Here is a 13438-nt window from a genome sequence, read left to right on the forward strand (position 1 = left end):
TTTACCGGTCAAAAGCAATGAAATTCAAACAGAATCACTTGAAACAGATTTAAGCCCACAATTTGCTAGGCTTTCACCCCTAGGTCTGGTGTGAGGTCTGGTGTGAGGTCTGGTGTGAGGCTAAGAATTTGCATTTCTGTCAAGTTCCCAGGTGATGTTATTAACACTGACCAAGGGACCACACTTTCAGACTAATGATCTCAAGACTCCTTCAAGCAACCCGCCATCAAAGACAAATACTTTAATAAAGTCATGTTTTTCTGAGATGATTTTCAAAAACACTTGTCCAGACATCCACTGGGATCCAGAGTTAGGAGTCGGGAGGGATTTGCATCAGGCCTGCTGGGGCCCAGGCTAATTAACGCCCCTTCATTCCCACCTACTGCCCCCCTGCATCAGAACTCCATTGGGCACAGCCTCCTACCTGGCCTTCCAGTCTCCATGTGCCCACCACAAGTGTTCACTTTGTGGTTAAAGTGACCTGTCTACTATGAACATCTTATCAGATCTTTTCCCAGCTGAAAACACTTCATGGGCTTCCTGCTGCCCCAAAGACAACCTGGTACCAAGACCTTCCAGGACATACCCTTTAAGACCCTCCAGTTCTTCTGTGCTTCCCCTGTGAGCCCCTTTTCTGCCCTGCTTGGGCCTCTGTGTCCAGCCCACCTGGTGGACTTCTGTGCCTCTGGGAGCCCCAACTCATAGGCCCCTTCATCCCTGCCTTCTCCCAGCATCTACTTACAGCTAGTGTTACCCTCAAGTAAGACCCTGAGTGGGGAGCCTGTCTGCCTCTGGGTGCGGGGCTGCAGTTTAATCGCACATACAGACTGGACTCTTAATCCAAGGACTGGGAATCCCTGGCTAGGAGTTGGGGAAAGTGGCTGTGAATGCATTTTGTAAACTGTAAGAGTGTCACAATATTAGGTATTGTCTCCATTGCTCAAAAAATAAAATCCAAAGGAAAGAAAAAAAGAGGCTTGTTCAGTAAGTTGCTGACTTATTGCAATGTGAAAACCAACTCTCACCTAATGTCCCTTGTTTTTAGTTTATTTTAGTTTTTGTTTGCTTTTGCAAAATAAGAATATTCTAATTATTACCCAAATACACTAACAGCACTTCATAATATGTTTAAGAAACATATAAAATAATATATGCTATGTGATGTTGAAGTATCATTATACAATCCAAAATAGGGTAATTGGTAGTTGGAAACCAGCACTTGACTTTGCTCTATTCATCAAAACCATTTATTTGTTCTCTAATAAATATATAAGCTACAGTCTCTGAAATCAACCACTTTGGCCCTGTACCATATGCTTAACCTAACATTTCTCATATGTTTTGTACTTTGAGTTTTCCAGTTGCCCCTGATATTATAACCCCCCTGAGAGGAAGAGACAAAACAAATGATTGGCCCCAGAAAGCAAAAATTGACATTGAGTATTACTGAAATTAATTTGACGTAGTCCATTGATTTTTCTCTTCTTCTCCCCGAAGGTATCCAGAAGTTCAAAGGCCAGTATTTCCATAGCCGCCAGTACAAACACCCAGAAGGATTTGAAAGGAAACGCATTTTGGTGATTGGAATAGGAAACTCAGCCTCAGATATTGCAGTTGAGTTGAGTAAGAAGGCTGCTCAGGTAAGATGCTCTCTGATTACCGCGGGTGGTGGAAAAGAGGAAAGGGGAGGGGCATATTGGAAAATCCCACTCATATAACCAAGGTTCTATTACTCATTCATGTTAATTGGACAGTTGGTTGATCAATTTCTCAGTGCAATATCAGAGAAAATCTGGAAATCAAGAAGCCAGAGTTTATCTCCCACCTCTGCCTCTAATCAACCAGGTAACCTAGCTGAGTCATTTTATTTCTCTGGGCTACTGTTCCCTTACTTAAGTTTGGACCAGATGACTTTCAGCACAAAAGGCCTTGTTTCTACCCAGGAGGCTTAGTGAATTGACCTGTTCATGCTTGGGGGCATGCCTTTTAGAAATTTAGTGCATATTTGAATTCTACTTAAAATGTAAACAATCCTTAGTTACCAAGGATCATGAAAAGAAAGATTAAATAGATAGTAAGACTCCCAATCAAGATCATAAATATTTAAGTGCTCCCTGAGGTCTTCCAACCACTGTTATCTTTGCACCTGCTTAGAAACATTACAAGATGTAGATAATGTTGGTAAAGATGGTTGGGAATGGCAGAAAATAAATCCCTTTTAGAAAGACAGATCTAAGTGAAGATTGGGAAATACCTAACATTCATTTCCCAAAGCATTTCTTCCTCTTAATGGGGCACAGACCAGAGGCCCTATCACTCTCATACTATCCTTCTCAGCCTGGCATCTTCTGTCCAGATGGCACTTATCGTGTCTATGTCAACAATCGGCAAAACTGTCCTGTCTTGAGGCTCACACTGTCAGCACTCAGGATGCCCAGAATCAAATATGATAAACACACGTTGCCTCCCTAGCAGGTTAATGAAGGGGTTCCACTGGGACCTGTCAGAGTTACCATCCTGGAGATAGAGGAGAGCACTAACACCAGAAAAAGATTCACTAGACTCAAGACCTCACCTTTTTTGTGGAAAGAAACCATTCTTCCCTTTTTAAAGCATTAAGACCTCTCTGTGAATAACAAGTGAGGAAGAAGTAACTGTAAAGAAAAGCCATCTCGGGTAGGAGAGCCACTAGCTCTAGGCTCCTTCTTGTTGGGAATAAATACCTGCCAAGATTGAGGAAGGGTGTGTGTGATAAAAGGAGCTGACTTAGTTGTCAACCAAGTAAAGCTCCATACTAGATCACTACATGTTGCAGGTTAGTGATTTGGACTTAGAACTGATGTTCTAGGAATTGCTCTCATGGCGCAGAGGAAACTATTCCAACTAGGAACCATGAGGTTGCAGGTTCGATCCCTGGCCTCCCATGGTGTGTTAAGGATCCAGTGTTGCCATGAGCCATGGTGTAGGTCACAGACACAGCTCAGATCCTGCATTGCTGTGGCTGTGGCATGAGTTGGCAGCTGGAGCTCCAACTGGACCCCTAGCCTGGGAACCTCCATATGCTGCAGGTGCAGGCTGAAAAAGCAAAAATAATAAAAAAATATATAAATTAAAAAAATTAAGAACAGATGTTCCAAAGATGTTAAATCTTAGATCACAAGAGTCTGTTTCCTATATGGGCCTTACTATGTGAAAAGCTTGTCTATCATGCTAGAGTCAATATTAAGAAACCACCTTGGCTGTATTTTTGTGCTTTCCATTAATCTTTAAATAGTGTCTCTTCAATATTTATTAGATTAATAACATAACTGATAATTATGATAAAATCTCTTACACAGAAAATGTACTCAACCCCTCTGTGAGAAGACTTACTAGAGACTTTATAACAGCTTTGTATGTAAGGGAAAGAACCAGGCGCATCTGCGAAGCTCAAAATCACAGCTTCAACTCACCATCTCCTGAGTGTGCCCTGCTTCTGGTAAAGGAGGTTCACATTCATAAGTGTACAGCATGCTCTACCACAATCCAAAAGCACCACTAGGGTGCTCTAGGGTGGTGCTGAGTCATTCACATACTTCCCCACCAAAAACCAGATCTCTGGCATTTGGCCTAAAGCATGCATCTCAGAGAAAGTAGCCTGATCCTACATCCTCAAGCGTATCACACTGCTGCAGCTAGTGGAGCTAGCCAGATTAGACTCCCCAGTGGTAGAGATGATGACAGCAGAAAGAGAGTGAACAAAATACACAGAGTTTCCAACATAAAACATGATCGATCCTAAGGAAAAATGGAAGACAATAGTAATGGAAAGAGACATCCATGGAAATATTTAAGTATAGTATCTAATACTTAATTAAAGTATTGCCAAGTCAACAAAAAGGCAACAGCAGGATAAAATCAGGACATAAATATATTACCACATAGTGACCAACACCATTTTATGTAGGTGCTACTCCATAAGCTAAGGACTTGAGGCCCTTCTCAGCAAAAGTTGTCCCTAAATTCTGACTCACTCCAGATTTATGGTACTACATGAAACTCCTCTCCTTCAGCCTCATTTACAAAATAATAATAATAGCTAGTAGCAATTATCACTTGCCAGGCAATATTTTCAGTATTTTACATATATCATTTCATTTAACATGTATAATAATTCTATGAAGCAGGTATTTTTATTACCCCCATTTTATGGAGAAAGAGAATGGAGGCACAGAGAGACTGAAATAACTCACCCAAGGCAACACAGCTTGTAAATGCGGAGGCTGCAATTCAAACCCAAGCAGTCTGGATTCAGAGTTTGGATCTAGAATCCATGATCTTAAACTCCTAAGCTGATCAGTTTCCTTGCAAGTGAATCTTGTCTGTTTATCAAAGTCAGCCTTATGCAACAGAATTCATAGAACAGCATGTAAAATTTTGAGAAGCAATTCAAATGTGCATTTGATCAGTGGGGGAGTAAACAAGGTAAAACATATATTTGAAAAGAGATTTAAAAGTACATCTTTATGAAGTTCCCACCATGGCTCAGTGTTAATGATACCAACTAGTATCCATGAGGACACGGGTTTGATCCCTGGCCTTGATCAGTAGGTTAAGGATCCAGCGTTGCCATAAGCTGTGGTGTAGGCCTCAGATGCAGCTTGGATCCTGCATTGCTATGGCTGTGGTGCAGGCCAGCGGCTGCAGCTCTGCTTAGACCCCCTAGCCTGGGAATTTCTATATGCCACATGTGTAGCCTTAAAAAAATAATAATAAAAAAACCAAAAAAAAATGTGCATCTTAAAAAAAAAAAGAAACATTAGTATACAAGGTAAAGAATTCATCTGAAAGGGGATTCAGATGTGCACTTTAAGAGAATGAAAATTACAGTATAAATTTGGAGTTTTTAACTTTTAAAATATGTGACGAGTTTCTTTTAATATGGGGGAAGCTGGAGTTCCCTCGTGGCACAGTAGGGTAAGGGTCCAGCCTTTTCTCTGCAGTAGCTTGTGTCACTGCTGTGGTGTGGGTTTTATTCCTGGACTAGGAACTTCCACATGTTGTAGACATGGCCAAAAAAAAAAAAAAAAAAAAAGTGTGAGAGGAAGATAATTTCCCTTGTTATCCTCCCTCTAGGCATATACAGATCCATATATTTGTGCTTATCTATACATTAGGCTGTAATCATAAGTATAGGATTATAACTTTATACCTTAGCTCTAAAAAAACCTGGGAGTGATGGAAAAGTGAGAGGAGGGAAGGAGCATTGAACCACATCTTCAAATATGGCAAAGATTTCTGGGGTTTATGGTGTTAGCCCAAAGATTTTCTTGTGTCTCCATGAAGTTCTCAAGGCTTTTGTAGTTTTCCTCTATTGGCGTAAATACCACTGTGTAACACCTTTATGATAAAGTTGACACAAAGCTGTGAAAACTAAGAGGTACTTCACTTTAAAGTCAATCATCTTAAAAAAAAAAAAAAAAAAAAAAAAAGAATTTCAGGAGTTCCCACTCTGGTGCAGTGGGTTAAGAATCCTTCTGCAGGAGTTCCCATTGTGGCTGAGTGGGTTAAGCACCTGACGTTGTCTCTGTGAGGATACGGGTTTCATCTCTGGCCTGGCTCAGTGGGTTAAGGATCCAGTGTTACTGCAAGATCACAGATGAAGCATGGATCTGGTGGTACCGTGGCTGCAGCATAGGCTGGGGGCTGCAGCTTAGGCTGGGGGCTGCAACTCTGATTGGATCCCTAGCACAGGAAATTCCATATGCCATGGATGCAAACATTCAAAAAAAAAAAAAAAGGACTCCAACTGCAGTGGCTCAGGTTGCTGCAGAGGCACAGGTTTGATTCCCTGGCCCAGGTAAGTGGCTTAAAGGATCCAGCATTGCCTCAGCTGTGTGTAGGTCACATCTGTGGCTCAGATTCAATCCCTGGCCTAGGAACTTCCATATGCTGTAGGTTTGGCCATAAAAAAAAGAATTTCACAAATTCTTTGGCCATATATGTGTTATATTATGTACACAATGGGTTCCTCCCAAAGGGATGACGCTCTAATTTAAACTGCACTCCTTTTGATCATCAGGTGTTTATCAGCACCAGACATGGCTCCTGGGTCATGGGCCGTATCTCTGAAGATGGCTACCCCTGGGACATGGTCTTTCACACCCGCTTTAGCTCCATGCTCCGAAATGTCCTGCCACGAACAGTTGTAAAATGGATGATGGGACAACAGATGAATCGGTGGTTCAACCATGAAAATTATGGCCTTATACCTCAAAACAAGTAGAGTTATTTTGCCTTTTTATGTCTTATTCATTGGTAATCAAGGTTAGCAGAGGGGCCTCTCTTTGCAGAACCAAATTGATAACATTGCAATTCAAACTGCAAGCTAACACTATCCTGGATTTTAAATTCCAAATTTGTTCTGTATGCTTTTAAAAAGTAAATATTTAAGAAGACAAAGTATAAGTATTATGAACTGCTCCAGAAAGAACTAAGACTAGCTCCCTAATACCCAGAGCTGTCCCATATTGGAAGAGCCTGCTTTAAGAGATTGTGACCTCCCTTTCTAAGGGTGGGATGGGAAAACTGGCCCAAATTCCACATCTGAATATTCATACTTTGCTAACTTTGTACACCATAGGGTTCTTCCCATGGGTAGTTTTGATAACAAACTTGATGCCTGTTAATCTCAAAGTTATACATCCCTGATCTTATAAACACAAGCAAACAATATGAATGTTTATTTTTCTTCAGTTATCAGGCTCCTTCCCTTAAAAAAAAAAAAACAAAGAGAAGAACTTTGCCATGTTTCAACAAATGCAATGTGATTGTTATATTCTAAGATCTGATACATGTGCCAGTATCCTTATTTAAAAAAAAAAAAAAAAGTGGTTCTCAAATTTGCAAAAAAGCAAATTCCAGGAATACAGCCAGGCTGTGTTCCATTATCCATGCTACCACATACAGAGACTCGGAGGATATTTGGGATCACGGAAGTATCCCCCAAAAAATTAATTTTCACACTAATCCCTTAACAAGTTTCTAAATGAATGGGAATTTTAACAAATTTTTCTTTCCTTACTTATGATCAAATAGAGGTTAAATGGAACAGCAAGATTATTAAAGCAGATAATATAAAACAATATTAGAAATGTCAATGGGATAATAACAGTGGAATGTTCAGAAATTAAACATACTGTTTGTCTAACATTTTGTCTAAGCCCTTAGGGATGGCTCCTATTTTGAAATGTCTTTTACCCAAATCATTTTCATGTTTTTCTTTATTCGTTGAGGGGAGAGATATGTAACATGATAACAAAGTTAGATAGTAAGGTTTGGGGTAGACCAACTAGTCAAGTTAGAAATTTCATGAATATTTAAGAAATATCTTTATTCTCAGAGCCAATCCCATAAAATATAAACTAACAAGAGAGTTTAAGACCCCTCTTTAATTATTCCTTCTGAATGCTTTCTTCTGTACGTTTCAGATACCTTATGAAAGAGCCTATACTAAATGATGATCTTCCTAGTCGCATACTCTATGGAGCCATCAAGGTGAAATCAAAAGTGAAAGAGATCACAGAAACTTCTGCCATCTTTGAGGATGGAACAGTGGAGGAGGGCATTGATGTCATTGTCTTTGCAACAGGCTATACTTTCTCTTTTCCCTTCCTTGAAGATCCACTTGTTAAAGTAGAGGATAATATGGTCTTGCTGTACAAGTACATGTTCCCTCCTCAGCTGGAGAAGTCAACCCTTGCATGCATTGGTCTCATCCAGCCCCTAGGTTCCATTTTCCCAACTGTTGAACTTCAAGCTCGTTGGGTAACAAGAGTTTTCAAAGGTAAGTGAATGAGCAAGTGAATGGCTGAGAGTTTCATACCTGGTAAATTTCACTCAATAGTGAGTTTAGAAAAGCAGGACACCAACAAAAAAATTGCCAACCTTAGCTGCTCCCACGAAAGTGACATTCTAAAAAGTTAGTAGAGAATTATCTAAATAACAAACACTGAAATACAATAATAATAAATATCTACAATCATTCCTTTAAAATGTTAGAAAATTGAGAGATTTTCTGTTGGCATAAATTAGGTACATATTTTTTTCTTGGATTAATAAGAGAACAGCTAAGGAAGAAGATATATATGACTCCTAGGTTTACCTATAAGATATTTATAAATTCCTCAGAATATGTGCAAATCAAGAGACCTAGAACCTACACCATACTTAACTCTACTCCAAATGAACTCTACATACCTAAGCAGCCAACCTCACAGATCCCTACAGAGCTATGACATTATTAAAATATTTCTGTATGAGCATCATATAGCACCTTGCACTCCTCAGAAAGCTGTTACCATCTCCCTGATCCCAGGGTTCAATTCAGCTCAACAAAAATTTATTGAATACCTAGCCCTGTGCTGAAACTTGGTGAGATAGAGAAAAACGTAAATCATTTCAACATAATAAGATAAGTTCTTTGTCAGAGGAATGCATGGAGTGTGTGAGAAGAAGAGAAAACGTGCTTAGCAACAGCAGAGTGGGATAAAGTGAAGGCACCTGGTCAAGGACAACTTCCTAGATAACTGGGTTTCCCAGGTGTAGAAAAGGGAATCACTTGAGTCAAAGCACAGAGGCATGATGCAGATGAAGAATTACAAGCTATCTGACAATGTAGGTCTCTTTCCAAACTTAGCTACACATAAGACATATTAAGGATCTTTAATGTAAAATGTAGGTCTCTTTCCAAACTTAGCTATGCATAAAAACTTAGAGATGCTGATTAAGTCTGGCCTGAGGACCTAGAATGTCCATTTAAAAAAGCTCTTCTGCCAAAGGACCCAATGACGGTGATACCTAAGCAAGGACAAGACACTATCAGAGTCATGTGTTTTGAGAGATTATTTCAGAATGAGTGTGAAAGAAAGATTTGAAAGGGGAACGTAATGGAGTCTCAGAGACCAGCAAGAAGGCTACTGCAATAGTCTATATACGAAAATATGATGCAACCTGAGCCAGACAAGGAGACAAAGTGGAGACATACTTAGTAATAAAATCAACAGGACATAATTCTTTACTCCATGTATAAGAATGGGAGGAAGTGGAGTTCCCTTTGTGGCTCAGAAGTTAACAAACCTAACTAGGATCCATGAGGATGTGGGTTCAATACCTGGCCTCGCCTAGTGGGTAAGGATCTGGTGAGAGGAAGAGAGCAGAATCAAAGATGACATGCAGAAACCGAATGGAGAGTAGAGCTGTGACCAGAGAAGGGGCATCTGGAAGAGGATGCAAGTCCGAGCAGGAGGACTTCAATGATGAGCTGAGTTTTGGACTTATTGAATCCGAGAGGTCTGATAGCTAGACCTATCCAGGGGAGCTGACCATTTTTCAACATGTCTGAAGTTCTGGGGACCCTTGTGACAGGAGATGGAATCATGAGCCCACAGTGATAACTCACATCAATTTAATTTCTCCATCTCCATCTGCCCTTCTTAATTTTCACTGCTCTCTCTCTCACCTGGTTTACTTCAACAGTCTCTTACCTGGTCTTGCTACCTTTAAACTCCCCTCCCTGAAGTCTAGATTCCAAAATTCAGTACCTAGGAAGATCTTTCCAAAAGGCAAATCTGCTCTTGTCACCTCCTGCAAAAACCCTCCCATGGCTTCCCACCACTTTCAGAACAGAGCTCAAGCCACCTGGCACAGATTCCAGACTTCTCAAGCTCACCTTCCCTCTCCAACTTCTTCTCTCAACCCCTCCACCTCAGAGTTCATGCTATAGCCTGGTGCTCCATGGGCAGCAACACCTAGAAATCAGTGTGAGTGGGATGCCCTGGAGTTCAACAAAACAGCAGCCCTGACTGGTATATTGTGGGTAAATGGCCAAAATTTAATTGTAGGAATCAACTACTAGAGAAAGCAATAATAATGAATCAAACCCACTACTCAAACTAACCTATTTTCTAGGCTTATGTACCTTGCCTTCGGAGAGAACTATGATGGCAGACATTATCAGCAGGAATAAAAGAAGAATTGACTTGTAAGAACTTTTAAAAATTCTTTACAGAGAGCAATGTTTCTCCAAGTATAGTGATTTAACCACCCACAAGAACCACCTAGCTGCTGCTTAAAAATGGAAATTCTTGGGAGATAACCCAGACCAACTGAATCAGAATCTCTGGATGAGACTGGGAATTTCAATTTTTATGTTCTTCCTAGGTGATTCTCATACTAGTTTAAGATACAGCAACTTTTTTTTATATTGTGTTTTTTTTTGAAATTTTATTTTTAATTTTTTACAGAATGAAATACATAAGTTTAAACACAATTACATTCATACAGATTATTATATCATGGGTCTTAAGAAACAGATTAAGTGACTCCCTCTGGAGAAGTGGAATGGAAAATATGCAGAGACAAATAGGAAATTTATTCTATACTTTATCCCATTTTGTATGGCATTCATCTTTACTATTTAGTATTATCTATTAAATTCAATTTTTCTTAAAAAAATTAGCATTATATCAAAATTGTGTATATTATGCAACTAAAATTTATAAAGAAGAAAATCTTATATACCATTAAATATTTTATATAGCATAATAAAAAGAATAACTAGTAAGAATAACAAAAATAATAAACCCTCTGAAAATAAGTAAAATATAAAATGCATAAATTGGTTAAAAAACAGTGTAACTATATACATATGTCCTCACAATTTGCTACATCTTATTGATTCTTCAATAAAGGCATTACACCATTCTAGGTGATGTGATAAGACATTATAGACCTTACATTGTACAATGGAGAGAAATGGTTATTAATAATACAATTGTAGACCTATATTATTTAATTGTATAGTTGTATTATTTAATTATAATTATCATAAATTCTTTGATGGAGAGGAAATCAGAATCAGATCTAAAAAGACTTCAGCATTCCAAGAATGATGTCAAATGACCCCCTTCATGGTGGATTATGCACTTATTTACTATGAGATATATTTCTTCTCCAGAGATTCCTTGTTTGTGTATCAATTGTAGATTTTTGGTTTGCAGTTAGTTCTGAAGTTTTGCTATAAGAGTCTATATGTATATGAGATTGTTTTAAGTTGTTGTTCTCTTAATTGCAAGTTTATCTCCAGGGTCCTGCATTTGTACCCACCTCTTCTCATGACTTCTGATTTTGGTGGTATAATTGTGCATGGATGATTTCATATCTTTACTGTATGTATGCGTTTACTATATATGGTGAGCCTTGTCATTTGTGGAATTTTTGTTTCCTGTTGTGTCTTTTCTTTTCTGCCTAGAGAAGTTCCTTTAGTATTTGTAGTAAGGCTGGTTTAGTGTTGCTGAATTCTCTCAACTTTTGCTTATCTGTGAAGGTTTTGATTTCTCCTTCAAATCTGAATGAGAGCCTTGCTGGGTAAAGTCATCTTGGTTGGAGGTTTTTTCCTTTCATCACGTTAAGTAGAACATGCCACTCCCTTCTGGCCTGCAGAGTTTCTGCTGAAAAATCTGCCAATCACCTTATTGGGGTTCCCTTGTATGTTACTTGTTTCTTTTCCCTAGCTGCTTTCAAGATTTTCTCTTTGTCTTTAATTTTGGTCAGTTTGATTAATATGTGTCTTGGTGTATTCCTCCTTGGGTTTATTTTATATGGTACTCATTGTGCTTCCTGGATTTGAGTGAGTGGTTCCTTTCCCATGTTAGGGAAGTTTTCGGCTATTATCTCTTGGAGTATTTTTTCCGTCCCCTTCTTTCTCTCTTCTTCTGGCACCCCTATAATACGGATGTTGCTGTGTTTAACATTGTCCCAGAGATCTCTGAGACTCTCTTCATTTGTTTTCAATATTTTTTCTCTTTTCTGTTCTGCATCTGTAATTTCCACTAATCTGTCCACCCCGCTTATTCATTCTTCTGCCTCCTGTATTCTGCTGTTAGCTGCCTCTAGTGAATTTTTTATTTCAGTTATTGTAGTTTGCATCTCTTCTTGTTTAAGTTTTATATCTTGTATCTCTTTGGTCAGTGCTTCCTGTAAGTTATCCATCTTTGCCTCCAGTTTATTTCCAATGTCTTGCATCATCTTCAGCATCAACAACCTAAAGTCTTTTTCCTGGAGGCTGAGAATCTCCTCCTCACTTAGCTGATTTTCTGGGGTTTTTCCTTTCTCCCTCATCTGAGTTATAGTTCTCTGTCTTTTCATTTTTATAGGTTTTTGATGTGGTGACCTTTTTACAGATAATAGGATTGTAGCCTCTCTTACTTCTGGTGTCTGCCCCCCTTGTGGCTGAAGTCGGTATGGGTGCTTGCTGTAGGCTTCCTGATGGGAGGGGCTGATGCCTGCCCACTAGTAGGTGGAGCTGATTCTAATCCCTCTGGCGGGTGGGGTTTTGTCTCTGGGTGGGATTAAAGGCATCTGTGTGCCTGAGGGGTCTTTAGGCAGCCTGTTTACTGAGGGGTGGGGCTGTGATCCCACCTGGATTGGTGTTTGCCCTGGGGCTTCTCAGTACTGACTGATGGGTGTAGCCAGATTTTCCCAAAATGGCCACCTCCAGAGAAAAGTAGCTGCTGAATATTCCCGAGAGTTTTGCCTTCAATGTCCGTCCCTCATAACAAGCCACATTCACCCCTGTTTTCCCAGGATGTCCTCGAAGAACTGCAGTTAGGTTTGACCCAGATTCCTATGGACCCAGTGCACGTGAAAGTCTGTGTGTGCCTTTTAAGAATGGGGTCTCCGGAGTTCCCGTCATGGCGCAGTGGTTAACGAATCTGACTAGGAACCATGAGGTTGCGGGTTCGGTCCCTGCCCTTGCTCAGTGGGTTAATGATCCGGCGTTGCCGTGAGCTGTGGTGTAGGTTGCAGACGCGGCTCGGATCCCGCGTTGCTGTGGCTCTGGCATAGGCCAATGGCTACAGCTCCGATTGGACCCCTAGCCTGGGAACCTCCATATGCCGCGGGAGCAGCCCAAAGAAATAGCAAAAAGACAAAAAAAAAAAAAAATAAGAAGAATGGGGTCTCCGTTTCCCCCAGTCCTGTGGAGCTCCTGGACACAAGCCCCACTGGTCTTCAATGCCAGATGCTCCAGGGGCTCCTTCTCCCAGTGCCAGATCCCCACATGTGAGGGTTTGATGTGGAGCTCAGAACTCTCACTCCTGTAGGTGAGTCTCCCTCTGTGAACCAGTTAGTTTTCAGTCTGTGGAGCTTCCCACCCAGGAGGTATGGGGTTGCTTATATCGCCTAATCGCCCTTCCTACCTCTTGATGGCCTCCTCTTTTTCTTGTGGAGCAGGATATCTTTTTAAGGTTTCCAGTCCATTTGGGGGGAGATTGCTCAGTCTTTAGTTGTGAGTTTTGTTGTTTTTAGGAGAGAAGTTGAGTTCCAGTCCTTCTATTCTGCCATCTTAATCCTCTCTTGATCCAGCTACTTAAAAATTGTAGTTTCACTACACAAGAAC

The 13438-nt window shown here is 40.1% G+C and overlaps 1 protein-coding gene across 5 annotated transcripts in view; it reads left to right on the top strand.

The window, feature by feature from the left end:
- Positions 1 to 13438, top strand: part of FMO2 (flavin containing monooxygenase 2) — a 45593-nt gene that overhangs the window by 22226 nt on the left and 9929 nt on the right. For 3 of the 5 annotated variants that reach the window (XM_021063191.1, XM_021063189.1, XM_013989532.2), the window contains exons 5-7: positions 1498 to 1640; positions 6062 to 6261; positions 7470 to 7825. In XM_021063191.1, the coding sequence (XP_020918850.1) occupies positions 1498 to 1640; positions 6062 to 6261; positions 7470 to 7825 (699 nt within the window). Of the gene's footprint in view, positions 1 to 1497; positions 1641 to 6061; positions 6262 to 7469; positions 7826 to 9948; positions 10022 to 13438 lie in introns of all 5 variants that reach the window. The other 2 variants (XM_021063190.1, XM_003130104.4) reach the window with 1 other exon arrangement.

The sequence above is a fragment of the Sus scrofa genome, chromosome 9 (assembly GCF_000003025.6).
Source record: "Sus scrofa isolate TJ Tabasco breed Duroc chromosome 9, Sscrofa11.1, whole genome shotgun sequence".
In the NCBI taxonomy this organism is placed as follows: Eukaryota; Metazoa; Chordata; class Mammalia; order Artiodactyla; family Suidae; genus Sus; species Sus scrofa.